An 18,496-nucleotide genomic window follows, 5' to 3' on the forward strand; every position below is an offset into this window, starting at 1 on the left:
TTAAATTTGGATGGAATGTGATTTCAAGTTACATCACGAACTATGCATTTCATGCAACATATGGAATGTTTCAGGGTGAGATATTGCAAAGAAAATAGTTGTGCTATGAATGCCCACTTACTGATTTAGTGAACAAAATTAAATCAGGAACTGGATTTATATGATTTTGCAATAAAGCTTGAATAAACGTTTAGACGTATATGACAGTATGATTTTCTTTTAAAATTAGCACGCTGTGCTGCTATAGCGTTCCGTGCCTTGACTCCCTTTCTATACCATTTTAGGCACACCGATATACTAATAAATGGCTAGCATTTCCATTTGTAATAATTTTGGTCTTTTCATTTATTTGAATACACAATACACAAAAAAACATCCCTATCATTCTGGACTTTCTAATTCTGACTCACGTCCGTCTCTATTTAAACCTCTAATATGTACATATTGAATAGTTTTAGTGTTGTAGTCTATAGTTGGGCCGGCTGTTCCACACCATGGCCGCGCAAATAATCCCTCTACTTCCTCAAGGCTTTTGCCTTTTGTCTCTGGTAGGGTGAATCCAATTATTAAAAGTCCTACAAATGCAAGTCCAGCATACAACCAAAACGTCCCTAGAAAGTAAAGCATTCTTTAAATCATTTGTTGTAGCTATTCTCATGTTTAGGTTATTTAATGCATAGACTTATTATATAATGCATATTTTTTTTCAATCAAAAACAATTTAATATGTTTGCTTGTTATCAGTAAATAATTTATTTTCAAGACCAATGCTATCCGAATAAGTGCCATATAAGTTAACGGTAGCAAGTTAGAGTATCAGGAGACCAAACATTAAACGAAAGGTATGATTGTTAAACATAGTAAACAGACATAATAATGTCAGCCTGAATACTAATATGAACACGAACGACAGAGGAAAACCATATTACGTAATGAAATTGTCTAGTCATGCACTCAACGATACTAATATGGTTAAGATTATACGTCTTAATGTAAGCACATTGCTGCAATGACCTTTGGTAAATAGTTGCTAGAAGTCAATTGCCAATTCATGTAAGTAGTGGGGCTTTGGGGGCTAATTAGGCGTAATGCTCGTTTAAAATTGATTGGATGACTTGCTTTTGCTTAACCCCTCATTGAATTTACAAGGGAAAACGTTTAATGAGCTTCGAGTCCTTTTCCCGTTTGACTTAATTATTATTATTTTTATTTAAATGAAAGAAATACAGGTAATAAGGACGGAGCATGCAATGAAAAATGACAGAAATGAGATTTGATTTGGAAAGGTATTATCATTTCTGTTTCACCAAAATAATTCCAGTCTCTCTTTTACTCTTCCTAAGTAAATTGAAAGAGTAATCAAGGGAACCAAGGTTATAGTGGTAATCAAAGGAATGTAATGCAGGGACAAAGATCAGATATGGAAAACAGACATACACAACAAAGAACATAAAGTCACTAAAATCATACATACAAAGTAACAAAAGTAAATGAGCAACTCGGACCCCACTAAAAACTAGGAGCATGTATCGGGTGCATTGGTAGGGTAAGCTTCCTCTGCTTTTCTAGAAACACCCGCCGAGTTGCTCATAAAAAGTCAAGTCCGGGGTATACAAAAGAGGAAAGGAAAATTATGACACGTTGAACTAATCAGTTTTCATGGCGCAGATAGATACCCCGTAACGATCCAAATGAGAGAACTGTAGTGATGACTTCAATCTTGTAGCAACATAACCCTGTTCCAGAAGCCTATATTTTAGAATTCTAGCACGATACAAAAAAAAACAGTCTGCGTAGTTTCGGCAAGCTCTGGCATAACGTATGAGTTGTGATATGAACACTCCATACGCAGGAGCCGAAGGGATGTTGCCACAGATGAAAGGAAAGTTGACAATTTTGAATGAAAAGTCATCACGTTTGTCGTAAAGTTTGGTCAAAGTTTTCCTTTACCATCCATTTCTAAGTGTAGGTCAAGATATTAGGCTGACTGTAGTATCCTTTATCTCAAGGGTTTTTGGGTAGATGCGATGTATCAAATCCTCGAAATTAGGATTGTTTAAAGATAATGCAGCATCGATATAGCGGAAACTGAGATTAAAGGATCCAGCCAAACGATATTCTTTCCTTCGGATCAGGTCAGCTATAAGGTCAGCCTCATAAGAGTGAAGGAATAGGTCGAGTAGAGGAGCACAATTTGTTCCCATTGGAATTTGTTGAAAAACGCGTCCACACTGGACGATTAAAAAAATCCAGCATTTTGTAAACATCTTCTTCTGTATATTTGGAAGATGATTTGGAATGATTTCTTACAAAGTATGAGGAATCTCTATCTCTAGGTGTACCTTTTTTTTTGGAAAAAAACAACGATGTATAATGTTTTTAAGTCGGGATTTTAACTGAGTATGGGGAATAGAAGTATACAGTGTTGAAAAATGAAAATAATATTTCCACACGATTTTCTTACTATGCTACAAATACAAAAGCTTATCATCATTTCATTACTTTTAGTGTTCATTGCAAGATTATTTAGTTTTTTTTTTTTAAATCATGTTTTCCTTAAATACCCCTTTTGTAAATAATTGTGCTGACCTTTTAACCCACTTGTTTCGTTAATATGAAATTTGAATATTCGAAAGAAAAATGGCGATATTTGCTAGATAGATCATGAGTAGTAAAGTTTTACCAAATCTAGTTAAATTCTCTGTAAGGCTTAAAAATGACATTGATACTACGAGATTGAACACCCAATTAGTGAACGTTGAGGCAGCATTTCCTGTACTTCTGGCCCATAATGGGTATATTTCTGAGTTGATAGTCCATGGCATAGGTCCCATGCCTACATTAAAAGAAGGAATAAATTAACATTTGATATTGAGAAGATTTTAAATCACATCTTACATCTGACCAATCTTTTAAATACTAATTAGTCGATAATTTGTAATTCATAATCAAATGCACTAATACTATTAATTTTCAAAAGACCCAAAATCAATGCAAAAAATTACAATAGATAAATGCAGCATCCAGCGATTACACCACCATGAACATTGTGTTCAAAGTTTCTAAATGTCATCAAATCTACATAACGAAAAAAGTTTTATATCTGACGACGAACTGTTATTTAATTTTCTTAAGTTTTTTGTATAGTTTGAAACATAGAATGCCGAATCAATTTGTGCTAAGTTCAAACGTTTAATAAAAAAAACAAACATATAAATATCTTTTGAGGGAGTTGAACTTTATATCATGTTACATTCACATAACGAAAAAAGTTTTATATCTGACGACGAACTGTTATTTAATTTTCTTAAGTTTTTTGTATAGTTTGAAACACAGAATGCCGAATCAATTTGTGCTAAGTTCAAACGTTTAATAAAAAAAAACAAACATATAAATATCTTTTGAGGGAGTTGAACTTTATATCATGTTACATTCACAATTTGAAAAAAAAAAGAAAAGTCAGATGAAGGTCAAGTACGTTCATGAACTAGAACTTGAAACAATTTGACGTCTACTAATCAGATTAAAAAAAATCAAACCGGATTGATAAATCAAACATTGAATGTATTTACGACCTTTTATTGTACTGCTCATACAAATTGCGATATTTAAACATTGTAATCTGAAACAAATTTTGCATTTCATCGAGCTTACATACCTGGAGCAAAAAACATGAGGTACAGAACTAGTCCAATCAATGGCATCCAAGAAAAATCTGTTGGACAAAAATCATAGGCCCACGTAAGATCTCCTTTCAACTGAGTCATGTTACACCTTCCTGCTGTTGCAACCCAAGGATTATCGTACGTGGTCGGCAGACATGATGCATTAACAGGATGATGTTGACCGTCTTGATAGCAATATCCGCAAAAGAGGTCTTGCATACAATCATTACATGTTCTACGAGTAAAAGGTTTGCTTTGCGTCAAAAATAATTTAAGTTAACTTCTTTTATCTTATTTTGTGATTTCGCTCACTAATTTTCTGTGGTATTAGTTGTTAATGTTTTCTTGAAATGAAAATTTGGGATGTTTCCAAGGGGGTTTCTGTACGTTTGTTTTCGTTGTAAAATAGCGGTAGTTTTACTTTAAGTGTTTCAATGACGAACGTGGTTTTAAAGAAACTTTCATCACATTTCATCTTAGAGCATTCATATGTGACATTTCTGAAAATTTTCACTTTCCATGATGTTATAGAAGAATGCTAGATGCATACTGACATGTTCTCTTATGTTTTTCTTATTCGTGTCGGTTAGTATGCACTGATATCCAGAATTATGAAATTGGTAGTAAAATCCTGTTGAGTAGTTAAATGAAGTTTTTTTTACGACTTGTTAATTATAAAGAACATATATTTTAGTAAGAACTACGTTGCTCTTCCTAGATCTAAAGACAATTCATATCATAATTTCTAAGTAAAAATGCCGGATTTGTAGAAAAAACTAACTTCATAAGTTACATGTAAAACGTTTTATTTCTTCACAAAGCATAATATTCTTTAAAAAAAACTTAGCACCTACAACCAAAAACTTTTAAGGTTACATTAGATATGTTGGACCTTAAGTTTGCACATACTAGTGAACCTCTTTGCATCGAATTCAGAAAAAAGTACTTTTGAAAAGCATGCATATAAAAAGAGTATTACACATGTGTATAAGAGTAATCAAGGGAACCAAGGTTATAGCGGTAATCAAAAGAATGTAATCCAGGGACAAAGACCAGACATGGAAAACAGAAATACACAATAAAGAACATAAAGTAACTAAAATCATACATACATACAAAGTAACAAAAGTAAATGAGCAACTCGGACTCCACTAAAACTGGGAGCATGGACCACGTACACTGGTAGGGTAAGCGTCCTCTGCTTTTCTAGAAACATCCTCCGAGTTGCTCATAAAAAGTTATGTCCGGGGTAGACAAACGAGGAAAGGAAAACTATGACCCGTTGAATACATCAGTTTTCATGGTGCTAATGGATACATCATAACGATCAACGAGTTCATGATGACGACCATAAAACTTCTGTAGTGATAACTTCAATCTTGTAGCAACATAACCCTGTTCCAGAAGCCTATTTGTTAGAGTTATAGCGCGATACAAAAAGTCTGCGTAGTTTCGGCAAGCTCTGGCATAATGTATGAGTTGTGATATGAACACTCCATACGCAGGAGCCAAAGGGATGTTGCCACAGATGAAAGGAAAGTTGACAATTTTGAATGAAAAGTCATCACGTTTGTCGTAAAGTTTGGTCAATAGTTTTCCTTTACCATCGATTTCTAAGTGTAGGTCAAGATATGAGGCTGACTTCACAGTGTCTGTAGTATCCTTTATCTCAAGTTCTTTGGGGTATATGCGATGTATCAAATCCCCGAAATTAGGATTGTTAATACGTCATCTATATAGCGGAAACTGAGATTGAAGGATCTAGCCAAACGATATTCTTTCTTTCTGATCAGATCAGCCATAAAGTCAGCCTCATAAGCGTGAAGGAAAATGTCAGCAAGTAAAGGAGCACAATTTGTTCCCATTGGAATGCCCCCGTGGAGGTCCGGGTGTTAAAAGAATAGGCCTGCAGCAGAGCTAAGCTTGTCGTAAAAGGTGACTAAATAGTGCTCAGAACCCTAGCCGGGGGCTAGGGCGCTCTGCCCACAGAGCAACTGGGATGTGTGCCCCAGGTGGTGGAATGGGGTACCCCTGGCGTGTTACATGCTGGGGTTGTCAGGCTATAATACGGAAAACCTGACCGCAAACCATAGTGGTGCACCGTGTTGGGAAAGATTCCACGTTCCTCGCACGTTAAAGAACCCTACTGTGGTATTCTCCCGGAGTAGGAACCATAGGGCTCCGCCACAGGAGGCTAAATTGCCCGACCCTTCCCATGTCTCCCTATTTCCAGTGGCAATCAAAATATGTCGACCCCATTATCCTTGTGCCCCATCCCTTTTCATTTCATCATCATTTCATGTTCATTTTATCATCAATTTCATGTTTATCGTCTGAATATAGCTGAAATATTGCTGCTCGGACGTTAAATCCCAACAAACAAACAAACAAACATTGAAATGCCGACCGTTTGTTGAAAAACACGTCCACCACACTGGACAAATATGTTGTCTATGAAAAATTCCAGCATTTTGTAAACATCTTCGTCTGTATATTTGGAAGATGATTTGGAATTATTTCTTACAAAGTATGAGGAATCTCTACCAAGAAGTATCTAGGTGTACAAATCAAAACAACGATGTATAATGTTTTTAAGTCAGGATTTTAACTGAGTATGGGGAATACAAGTATACAGTGTTGAAAAATCATAGGTTTTAATGCTATTATATTCAGATAATAGTCTTGAACTGATTGTCTCCAAAAGATCTTTCGAATTTTTCAGGATCCACATTGAATTAATACTACTACGGGAGTAACAAGTGTTGTGGTAAGACTGTAGACCCTCTTTGATAGTTGTGAGTATAGAAGTTAAAAGTTTTGAAAGAGGTTTGGTGGTACATTTTGCAGATCCAGCAATGAAACGTTGTTTGTATGGATTCTTGTGAAGTTTAGGAATCCAGTACATAGACGGTAAATTACAATCATCGTCCTTGGTAGAAAGACCAAAAGAGGATAGCACAGATTTATGGTTTTCCACAATCTCTTCTTTGGAGAGAGTGGTAGCAGTGTAAGTCCTATCACTGCTATTATTTTCTACCTCTGATAATAAACATTGGATATAAAACGATTTGCAGACAAAAATAATGTTGTTTTGGACTTTGTCTGCTGGTACGACATCATATTTGTCATGTATAGTAGACAATGTTTTTGCTACATCGGGGTCTTTGAAAACCGATGTAGCCTTGGCACTCATTGACCTACTTAAAACTTTCATTCGTTTCAAAATTAAAGACCTCACGGCCTTTAACCACTCTGAAAGAGAATCAATGTCTTTTTGTTCTCGTTTTATCCATTTTCTTGAATAGTCCTCGACGGCATCCATAAGTTACAATTCCAATTTATGGAGCGTGGTTCACGGTACTTGAGACCTTTAGAAAGGATATTACGCAGAGATTCGTTTTCGATTATGGTTAAATCTCCCGTAACGACGTGACCAGAAGGACCATATTTGAATGGAGAGGTTTTGCAAGAACAGTCAGATGGTTAAGCCTTGAAGACCTCAATCTCGGGGTTCTGCAATAGCCTTTTATAATTGAAAATTTTGGATGCGATGGGTGAAGTATAGGAATATGAAATAATTGGTATGGATTTGTCTTTGAAATATGGGGGAATTTTGTTGGTAACGAATTATTGTTATATTGACTTGAAAGGTTTCCTATACTTTTGATGTTGTCATTGCATATTGAATGATCTTGTTGATTAAAATGTTGAAAAATTGTCGGGAATTTGGTGGTGTTAATTCCCGAACGATGACCACACATTCTTTTATATAACCATTCTTGCGTTTCTCCGAAATATATCAAACCACATAAGTTGCATTCTAATCCATATATTAAGTTTGTTGGTTTGCAACTGAAGTCATCGTGACTTCTTGTACGGAAGGTTTTGTTTGTAAGGGAACTGGAGAAGTAAGGGTCGGTTATAAGAATGTTGCATGTTTTGCAATTTTTAATACCACATTTTGATATGGTACAATGTGGTTCGTCATCGTTGTAGTCAAATATATCATTTAAAGTGATGGAACATAGTTTGATAATTTTAAAATAGTCAGAATTTTGTACTGGAATAGATGGTCTGCAGACTGAACGTGTGATTGGGTACTTTTAGTTGAATTGGTCGGGGCACTTTAGGTGTGCACCTTTTTAACAAAAGGGTTTAAAAGATGTACTTGATATTTACTTGATAGTAAGAAACGGGTATACTTGAAAATTGGTGTCCTTGAACCTTAGAACCTTACTTGTAAGATGAACAAGGTGTCCCTCTCGCTGAATGTTCTACCATTGATATCCCTGGAGTATGGAGTGCTGAAAGGTGAAACCCAACAGCCAACCACGCGAGGCTAACAACCGCACCTAAAATATTATCCTCTATCATATATCATACTTATCAGTATTTCTATTATTTTGATTTAATCTTAAATATCTTACAATTCTTATTTAAAATACACGAGTAGTTTCTTTTTATTTTGCAGACCCGAACAAGGTAATATATATCAAGAATCAACAGTGCATTCAATAGAACCACCAGGAATAATAAGAATATTTTAGTGTCGTTTGCCAGTTTCCGGACTACATGCTGATTTAATTTAAATGACAATAAAAGCACTTAACGTTGTATATTAACTTCCGGTCTAATCAGCATTCCCTATAACTACGTCATTTACCTATAAGACTGCTGATTGTTAATGCTCTTCTGCCAATTCTCTCCACTAAATACAGACCCAAAACATTAAACAGGAAGTTGATTGCTGCCATGACAGCAGATAGCAATATAGCTGTCTGGTCGTTTTTTACTCCCGCCATATGTATGATTGTAGCAGAGTAGTACCTATCAAAAACGACAGATTGATTACTGCTATAGAACAAATTGTAAGTGAATGTTTGAGAGATGACTTAGTAAATCACATATTATGGGAAAGGAAATAGCCTTTGACATATACTAAGATGTTCATTAATGTTTTAATGAAACAATCAACTAATAAGCTAAACAATATCATATAGATCGTATATCGAGATGTATTAAGAGTAGCAAATGTGATTTAAGTGCAAAAAATTATCAACATTACTCAAAAAACTGATAAAAGCGTTTTTAGTCACTCACATTACTGTATTTATCCCAGATAGTTGCTGAAACATTTGTAAACTACATCCAACTAAAAGAGCTCTCCGAACAGATGGTCTCATTAACATCTGCAATATTATAGGTTTGTTTGCTGTAAATCAAAAGAAAATAAGCATATTCAGCCATTTAAAGTAGCATAATTTTCTTTTTCTCGACTATCCGTGAAGACGACTTTTTATTGAAGATTAATGTACAACTGTTAATATGTCGCACAAAAATATAGTTGAGAATCTTTAATCTTAACTATATTTCATTGTTTATGTAGTCTGTGCCAATTTAAAAAAATATATATATATATATATAAATAAATAAATTAAACAAAATAGTAATAATAAGATTTTTTTTATACTAATATTGAAGTTTTATAACTTACTATTCTGATCATTTTCCTCAGTCCTGCAACTATTTTTGATGGCTTGGTACTCTTCTTCAATATCCAATTGACCCCTCATACTCTGTAAAACTCTTCTTGCTTTTTCTTCGTATTTATTTATTATAAGCCAACGAGGGCTTTCAGGCATAAATACAAAGCCCAGAAACTGTATAAATGATGGGATACCAGCTAACCCGAGCATATACCTAAAAGAAAAGTTATACATCAATACTTTTAATACAGTAATCTTTTTATTTTCAGTTAAACATAAAATAATCTCCTTTTACACATTTTTGTGGTAACCATTTAAATGATATCAGTAAAAATAGTTTTTTTCAGAAAAAATATGTGTGCATACCCATAAAAAATTACACGCTTCACTTGAATTTCAAGTCCCCCCTTAAATGTTGATTATACTCTTGCACAGAACCAACAATAATTTCGTTATTTTCCCACTTATCTCAAAAATTCATTTCAAGCCAGTTAGTTATTTGAAAGGGCTTGTGCTATCTAGATGTTACCATGTGAAACCTTAAGTTGGATTATCTCCCCTTGCAGTTATCGGAATTCATTTTTGTCTGGACATCAACATATGATGCCAAACTTTCGCTTAAAATATAAGCAAAATCATTCGAGCGGTTAACAATGGGTTACGGCAACGAATTGGAATTCCTTTGACATCGGCATAAATAAAGTAACATCAAAATTGACATTTCAGAGAAAATGCAATGCAAGTAAATAACCATAACAGAAAACGGGAAACAGAGACAATCTACGTTCCAAATTAGATAACAGGATAAAGTACAATTACAATTACATATACAAATTAAGTAGAAAATACAAGACAGCAGATTAAAACCGTAAATGTAAAGACTTGAATGCGTATGAACTCTCATTAAAAATAAACTGGTATTGAAATCAGGTGCTCAATACGTTTTAGCATGTCCTTCTCCCCAATGGTGAATCGCTTACTTAAAAGCTTATTCTACAATATTTGCACTCTACAAAGAAAGTCCGTGCACAAAACACAGGCAAGACGAAATCGGATGAACTAAAAAACATCTCTCACTAACATTAGTAAAGTAGTAAGGAGTTTAAAAAGGTTTAAAAGAGTAATCAAGGGAACCAAGATTATAGCGGTAATCAAAAGAATGTAATCCAGGGACAAAGACCAGACATGGAAAACAGACATACACAACAAAGAACATAAAGTAACAAAAATCATACACACAAAGTAACAAAAGCAAATGAGCAACTCGGACTCCACTTAAAACTGGGAGCATGGACCAGGTGCACCGGTAGGGTAAGCGTCCTCTGCTTTTCTAGAAACACCCGCCGAGTTGCTCATAAAAAAATCAAGTCCAGGGTAGCCAAACTAGGAAAGGAAAACTATGACCCGTTGAATAAATCAGTTTTTATGGTGCTGATGGATACACCATAACGATCCACGAGTTCATGATGACGACCATAAAACTTCTGTAGTGATAACTTCAATCTTGTAGCAACATAACCCTGTTCCAGAAGCCTATTTGTTAGAGTTCTAGCGCGATACAAAAAGTCTGCGTAGTTTCGGCAAACTCTGGCATAACATATGAGTTGTGATATGAACACTCCATACGCAGGTGCTGAAGGGATGTTGCCACAGATGAAAGGAAAGTTGACAATTCTGAATGAAAAGTCATCACGTTTGTCGTAAAGTTTGGTCAATAGTTTTCCCTTACCATCGATTTCTAAGTGTAGGTCAAGATATTAGGCTGACTTCACATTGTCTGCAGTATCCTTTAAGTTCTTTTGGGTAGATGTGATGTATCTAATCCCCGAAATTAGGATTGTTTAAAGATAATACGTCATCTATATAGCGGAAACTGAGATTGAAGGATCTAGCCAAACGATATTCTTTCTTTCTGATCAGATCAGCTATAAAGTCATCAGTGTGAAGGAATATGTCAGCAAGTAAATTTGTTCCCATTGGAATGCCGATCGTTTGTTGAAAAACACGTCCACCACAATGGACAAATATGTTGTCGATTAAAAATTCCAGCATTTTGTAAACATCTTCCTCTGTATATTTGGAAGATGATTTGGAATTATTTCTTACAAAGTATGAGGAATCTCTACCAAGAACTATATCTTTGTATCTAGGTGTACCATCTTTTTTTGGAAAAAACAACGATGTATAATGTTTTAAGTCGGGATTTTAACTGAGTATGGGGAATAGAAGTATACTGTATTAAAATTTCTTATTTCATCTCAAGAAAATACATTTTGCTTGTGATACTGCGAGTAACAAGAAGTCAGAGACAAATTGATGAATTGAATTCAGTCTGTAATCAGAATGATGAATTTAAACCGAAGAGTGCAATATGAAAGTCTTGTTTCATTTGGTTCATTTTCACTTTCTGTTTACTTCATATTGCCGGAGTATATAGGGGCAACTATTTCGCTGTACCAGTGTAAAATTGTGTGGGTCCAGCTGCAGCCTCCCTTGTTGTGTGAGGGTTTCCTTGTCGTTTGTTGGAGACCCATGGGTGGCCTATAGTTGACATTTTCATATCGGTGGGGTTGTTGTCTCTTTGACATATTCACAATAACCTTTCTCGTTATATTATATTAAGAATTTGAAAAAAATAATCATGTGTTTAGAAACTTTTATAATCGATCAACGTTCTTTCCTCATATCTTATCCCTAATTTTACAATGTACAATTACTTGTGGTGCAAAAATTAAAACAATCAATATACACTGATTCAGTACATGAGCACTTTGACCTTATCTTCGTAACCAACGGAGATACATGTCTGGTGAACGCTCGACTTCGTCCATTTGTCCGTCCGTCCGCCCGCCTCGCTTAGGGGTACATATTTTGTGAAATATGTAACTCAAAAACTATTTAACCAATATTTTTCTTAACTTATACATTAACTTTACACAATGTTTATTAAAACATTGAAGTTGTACTTTCCATTATAGAGAAATTGGATTAATTGTTCGTGTATTTTCAACATGTTTGACTTAGACATTTTTGCAGTAGATGCTATCATTAGTACTTACGTGCTGAAAAAGATATGACGGTGATACCAGTACAGACATGTATTTGTCTTGTTCTCAGAATTGTTTTAAATTTCGTTGGCTTTGGACATAATTTATAAGGAGCAACTATCTATCAAAATGTGTAAGCGTCCGTGTAATGTAGGTTACAATAAAGTTGTATGTTTTTAAATGTTCTCCAGTCAGTTTCTCAATCTCATCTCCATAAAATAAGTGATCTCTTTTCATATTTAACTTTGACAGTATTGACATATGTAAAATTAACAACCATGTCTTTTTTTTACAAATGCATCCATTCATTCTAGGTCCCGGAGTACTCCGCAATGTAAACAATATATCGTTAATAACAAATAATGAGGGGATTAGATTTTCATTATTTTTACTGCTTGTTTCCTCTTGGTCCACTGTTTATGCCTATCGAATGACTCACTTGTATGCTGATCACTGCAAATGTGTGTGTTTTTTAGCATAAATACAAAATATCAATCATATAAATATTGCAAAATTAGAAATTCTGTTACCGTGTTTCAATGAGGAACTTCTCATCAGCAGTATAAAAACCAAACATCGGAAGCAAAACATAGTCACAACCAAACATGCCCTACATTTGGAAAAGTACACATAGCGTACAGGAAAAAATATTATAAACGCAGATTTGCAAATTGGTTTCAGGGGCGGATCCAGGATTACAGGTTATGGGATATAAATAGAATCAAGAGACGGCCGAGCGAAGCGATGCTAGAAAATGTTGCGGGTAGAATGCGTGAAAAATCAATGCTTCATGCAAACAAATCCAATTTTAGGGGAGGGGGTATGGCGGGTCCACCTATTTGAATTGGCGCCTGCCAGTAAACAAAGTTTTGGAATATATAAATTTCACACTGTCTGTCTGTCAGTCCGAACTATTCCAGCTTTGTTATGAAACTTTGTGGGATGTAATATGACCACATGGCGACACATGTTTGGACAGGACAAAAATTGTAGAAATGACGGCAGTTGAACTTGTGCATTTTTTAAAGCAAAATATTGTCTCATGCGTTGTCCGCAACTCCTCCTTAACCACTTACAGGATTGTGTGTCAAAGTGCTTAGTCCCGTTAAGGGCAATGTCTAGTTATTGATACTTTTCTTGATTATAGTTACCGTCATCTTTGACTAGCAATTAATCGTACAATGCAGTCAATAAAGGGATTTTTTAATGAATTACGTACTCTTCTAATTTGTTCTAATGATGAACATCGTAAATAAGGCAATCGAAAATCAACACTGTTAAATCAACAAATCATTGGCATAATATCTTTTTTTCGTCATTTCATCCTTCATTTTGAAATATTATTTTCTTTTTCTTTTCTTTTTTTTTTGTAAAATTGATTTTGTAACATAAATGCTGTATGATCAAAGAGTAATCAAGGGAACCAAGGTTATAGCGGTAATCAAAAGAATGTAATCCAGGGACAAAGACCAGACATGGAAAACAGACATACACAACAAAGAACATAAAGTAACAAAAATCATACATACAAAGTAACAAAAGCAAATGAGCAACTCGGACTCCACTAAAAACTGGGAGCATGGAACATGTGCACCGGTAGGGTAAGCGTCCTCTGCTTTTCTAGAAACACCCACCGAGTTGCTCATAAAAAATCAAGTCCGGGGTAGACAAACGAGGAAAGGAAAACAATGACCCGTTGAATAAGTCAGTTTTCATGCTACAGATGGATAAACCATAACGATCCACCAGTTCATGACGACCATAAAACTTCTGTAGTGATTACTTCAATCCTGTAGCGACATAATCCTGTTCCAGAAGCCTTTTTGTTAGAGTTCTAGCGCGATACAAAAAAAGACTGTGTGGTTTCAGCAAGCTCTGGCATAACATATGAGTTGTGATATGAACACTCCATACGCAGGTGCTGAAGGAATGTTGCCACAGATGAAAGGAAAGTTGACAATTTTGAATGAAAAGCCATCACGTTAGTCGTAAAGATTGGTCAATAGTTTTCCTTTACCATCGATTTCTAAGTGTAGGTCAAGATATGAGGCTGACTTCACAGTGTCTGTATTATCCTTTATCTCAAATTCTTTGGGGTAGATGCGATGTATCAAATCCCCGAAATTAGGATTGTTTAAAGATAATACATCATCTGTATAGCGGAAACTGAGATTAAAGGATCTAGCTAAACGATATTCTTTCTTTCGGGACAGATCAGCCATAAAGTCAGCCTCATAAGAGTGAAGGAAAAGGTCAGCAAGTAAAGGAGCACAATTTGTTCCCATTGGAATGCCGACAGTTTATTGAAAAACACGTCCACCACACTGGACAAATATGTTGTCATTGGACGTAAAACGTTTTGCAGACAAAAACAATGTTGTTTTGGGCTTTGTCTGCTGGTACGACAACATATTTGTCATTATAATAGACAATGTTTTTGCTACATCGGGGTTTTTGAAAACCGATGTAGCCTTGGCATTCATTTACCTACTTAAAACTTTCATTCGTTTCAAAATTAAAGACCTCACGGTCTTTAACCACTCTGAAAGAGAATCAATGTCTTCTTGTTCTTGTTTTATCCATTTTCTTGCATAGTCCTCAACAGCATCCATATGAACTTTAAAGTTATAATTCCAATTTATGGAGCGTGGTTCACGGTACTTGTGATCTTTAGATTGGATATTACGCAGAGATTCGTCGTCGATAATGGTAAAATCTCCTGTAACGACGTGACCAGAAGGACCATATTTAAATGGAGAGTTTTTGCAGAAACAGTCAGGTGGTTTAGCCTTGGAATTCTCAACCTCGTGGTTCTGCAATAGCCTTTTATGATTGAAAATTTTGGATGCAATGGGTGAAGTATAGAAATATAAAATAATTGGTATAGGAATATGAAAGAGTAATCAAGGGAACCAAGGTTATAGCGGTAATCAAAAGAATGTAATCCAGGGACAAAGACCAGACATGGAAAACAGACATACACAACAAAGAACATAAAGTAACTAAAATCATACATACAAAGTAACAAAAGTAAATGAGCAACTCGGACTCCACTAAAAACTGGGAGCATGGACCATGTGCACCGGTAGGGTAAGCGTTCTCTGCTTTTCTAGAAACACCCGCAGGGTTGCTCATAAAAAGTCAAGTCCGGGGTAGACAAACGAGGAAAGGAAAACTAACTGCGTTACATATAGGAATATGAAAAAATTGCATCATGTACAAACTTTTGTTTTGACCATCCCCTCCATATAAGTTAGCTTTAAAAGGCCCAAACAACCAAAGTAATAAAATGCACGGTACTAACACATGCCAATTCTTGAAAAATCAAACTAAAATAAAATAACGATCCGCATCTGTTGGCTGTGGAGTGGCGCGTGAAATCTCCAGTGGGATTAACTTGTTTTATACGGCCTTAACCGCACCCCTTAAATGATCTGAAAGAACAAACACCATATAATTCACTCAATAATACGCCCAATTCTCTCCATGAAATACCTTAACATACACCATATTGAAAATTTGATATCCACTTACAGAATGCTTGCAGTTACTGAAAGCAAGCTTAACATATATTAAAGAGTGGATACCATCAAAACATAAAAAAATAGTGCAATACTAAGTTGTTACGTTAGTATGCAATTAACTTTTGTATACATACAAACCATGATGTATTTTACGATTCTTATCTCAAGAATGAACATTTTTATCTATCAACAAAATAATGATGATATCATGACATTCATCTCAACAATTTTGTTTTTGCAACCGTTTGGAATGTTAACTTAAAGTAATTGAATGTAATATTTTAAGTAAGCATGGGTCTGTTGAGGAAGTTAAGTGAGACTAATGACAAAGTTCTGATTTCAAAACTTAAATAATATAACATTAAAATAAAATACTATCCTGTCAGCTTCCCAGATATTGTTATTTGTTATGTGAATCGACAACATCTTGATGAGATTTGACGTAATTGTATTAGGTATAAAAACACAGGCGGCACAAATATCCTGTTATTCGCTGTTGTGACCTAATCAAATTCATAATTCCATCTGAGAATATCCAATTAACTTTTTGATTCTTACAATTTCCGATCAATTTAAAGTGTTTAAAAAATGATTGCTTGTAGCTTGTTTTCATCTCCCGAGACTAAAAAAAATAGATTTAACAGTATTGTTCTCAGTTACATTAAAATTGAAATGTTTGAAGGAAATCATAAAAAAAATATGGAGGGAACAATCGGTGAAGTGATTTCCAAAACTCGAATATAGAGAAACACGAAACGAAATACACAAACATACGTAATAAACACACTGCACATGTAGAAAGAATACCCAAAATAAGTTCGAACAAAAAAGCAGAGCTAAAGATATCAAAAGCTAGAAGCATAGATCCATTGAAACTTGGAGAAGCTCGGTCAAAATGAAATATGCATTTTTTAAGCACGCATTTTTATGGTTATATATAAATGTTTCAAAAATAACCTAGGGATTATTTGCGTACTGCATAATACAGTTATTTGTTACGTTTCATTTTACATTATGTAAATAAAATCAGAAGTTAATAAAGATTAACAAACCTCCATCCATTTTGCTTATCAGGGCTGAACAACCAGTCCACCAAATTTGCTATAAATTGTCCAAATGCCACCATGGCAATATTTGTAGAGACAATTCTTCCCCGAATATGAGCTGGAGCACATTCTGCAAGGTACATTGGTATCGTTGTCGAAGTAAGACCTAAAATTCAAAATATCTAGATGAATTGTATGGTGATTTATTAGAGAAGGCGACATTTCGTCTATAACAAAAACATCTATTTAATTATTAAAGGTTCAAATGTGCTAGTGAAAACGACAGCTGAGAACATCCCATAATAAAAAAATTGTACCCTTCATATGGTTTTGATAATCTAGGAACGTACTTGATAACATATCATTTTTTTCTAAGACGCAAAGGAAGATGTAAAACTGCTTTTTGAATACCTGTTACAAATGGCGAATTATAAATAATTATGATAAACTACTCTTTCACCTTCGTGCAATCTTTCACTATCAATCTTTTTGGCCTCGAAAACTGTTATGATGTTGCACTACAGATAATTATACATTGCATTTAGATTTAAGCCGTTCAAAGAATTATTACCAGTGTTAATGAATAATCAATAGAATGAGATTACGTTCCTTATAAGTGGAGCTGTTATTTCAGATGTAATTTAACTCTTGCCTTATTGATGCAAAAAAAAGCAATTATCTGCAACTTGGGTAAGGAAATGAATGTATTACTTTCTATTCATTCACAAATTTTATCACTGTATTTCGTCAAAATTGCGCAAAAAAAGAACAAAACAAAAACAAAAAAATAATTGACACTAATAGTACACTTCGACATTTCATATAAAGCTTCTTGAGTATTTTCAGACTAGCCCTTCTGTACCAGTCATTGATCCATTGCTTCATTTTTAACAACACCAGAAGTGAAAGTACTGTTTAATCCGTACATTATTGAATGGCAAGGTGTAATCAATGAAGTGTAATCAATGTAATTACTTGTTAAAGTGACATTTCCAGTTAATGAACACCTAATCCATTGCTACCTCTGGTCGATATTTAGTCTCCATAATGCCATTTAAACTTCCAAACAAGAAATAAGCACACTGAATGACTTCCCCGGTTTAATCTTATTATCATTCATGCATATGTTGAAGTTGAAATATATCAAACCAAAAGTCAGATGTCAAGTTGTAAATATTGTTTTTGATATGTAGATGGCGTATTGTAATGTGTATATGTTTAATAGTCTTCAAAATAAGTCCTAAATATGTTTCTTTAACTGTAAAGAAAGTAAAGTAAAATAAAGATTTTAAGCCTTGCATAAACACTTAATGAACAACTCGACGACGAGTGAACCTGGAATAGCAGAGGATGCTTACCCTGCCGATGCACCTGATCCAAGCTCAGTTTTAATGGAGTCCTGGTTGCTTATTTGCTTCTTTTTCTTTGTGCGTGTTTTTTGTTGTTGTTGGGTTTATTACATATTCTTTGTGCGCATGTCTATTTTCCTTGTCTTCTTGTTGTTGTTATATGTTCTTGGTGTGTGTGTGTGTGTGTGTGTGTGTGTGTGTGTTTATTTACGTGTCTTCTTGTTGTTGGTTTTATTACACGATCTTTGTGTGTGTGTCTATTTTCCTTGTCTTGTTGTTGTTGGTTTTATTACACGATCTTTGTGTGTGTGTCTATTTTCCTTGTCTTGTTGTTGTTGGTTTTATTACACGATCTTTGTGCGTGTGTCTATTTTCCTTG

The 18,496-nt window shown here is 34.7% G+C and overlaps 1 protein-coding gene across 1 annotated transcript in view; it reads right to left on the reverse strand.

Annotated features, from left to right (window-relative positions):
* Positions 1-293: 293 nt before the first annotated feature.
* The window catches only part of LOC148627260 (proton myo-inositol cotransporter-like), a 37,845-nt gene continuing 19,642 nt past the window's right edge, over positions 294-18,496 (reverse strand). Inside the window, exons 2-9 of the mRNA XM_088570548.1 lie at positions 16,775-16,934; positions 9,160-9,365; positions 8,766-8,877; positions 8,329-8,492; positions 7,903-8,017; positions 3,659-3,900; positions 2,684-2,836; positions 294-611 (exon numbers count right to left, since the gene is read on the reverse strand). Coding sequence (XP_088426674.1) covers positions 382-611; positions 2,684-2,836; positions 3,659-3,900; positions 7,903-8,017; positions 8,329-8,492; positions 8,766-8,877; positions 9,160-9,365; positions 16,775-16,934 — 1,382 coding nt within the window. The 3' untranslated portion in view covers positions 294-381. The remainder of the gene's footprint in view (positions 612-2,683; positions 2,837-3,658; positions 3,901-7,902; positions 8,018-8,328; positions 8,493-8,765; positions 8,878-9,159; positions 9,366-16,774; positions 16,935-18,496) is intronic.

Source organism: Perna viridis, chromosome 1, assembly GCF_037379345.1.
Source record: "Perna viridis isolate PV_CMFRI_1.1 ecotype Kerala chromosome 1, ASM3737934v1, whole genome shotgun sequence".
In the NCBI taxonomy this organism is placed as follows: Eukaryota; Metazoa; Mollusca; class Bivalvia; order Mytilida; family Mytilidae; genus Perna; species Perna viridis.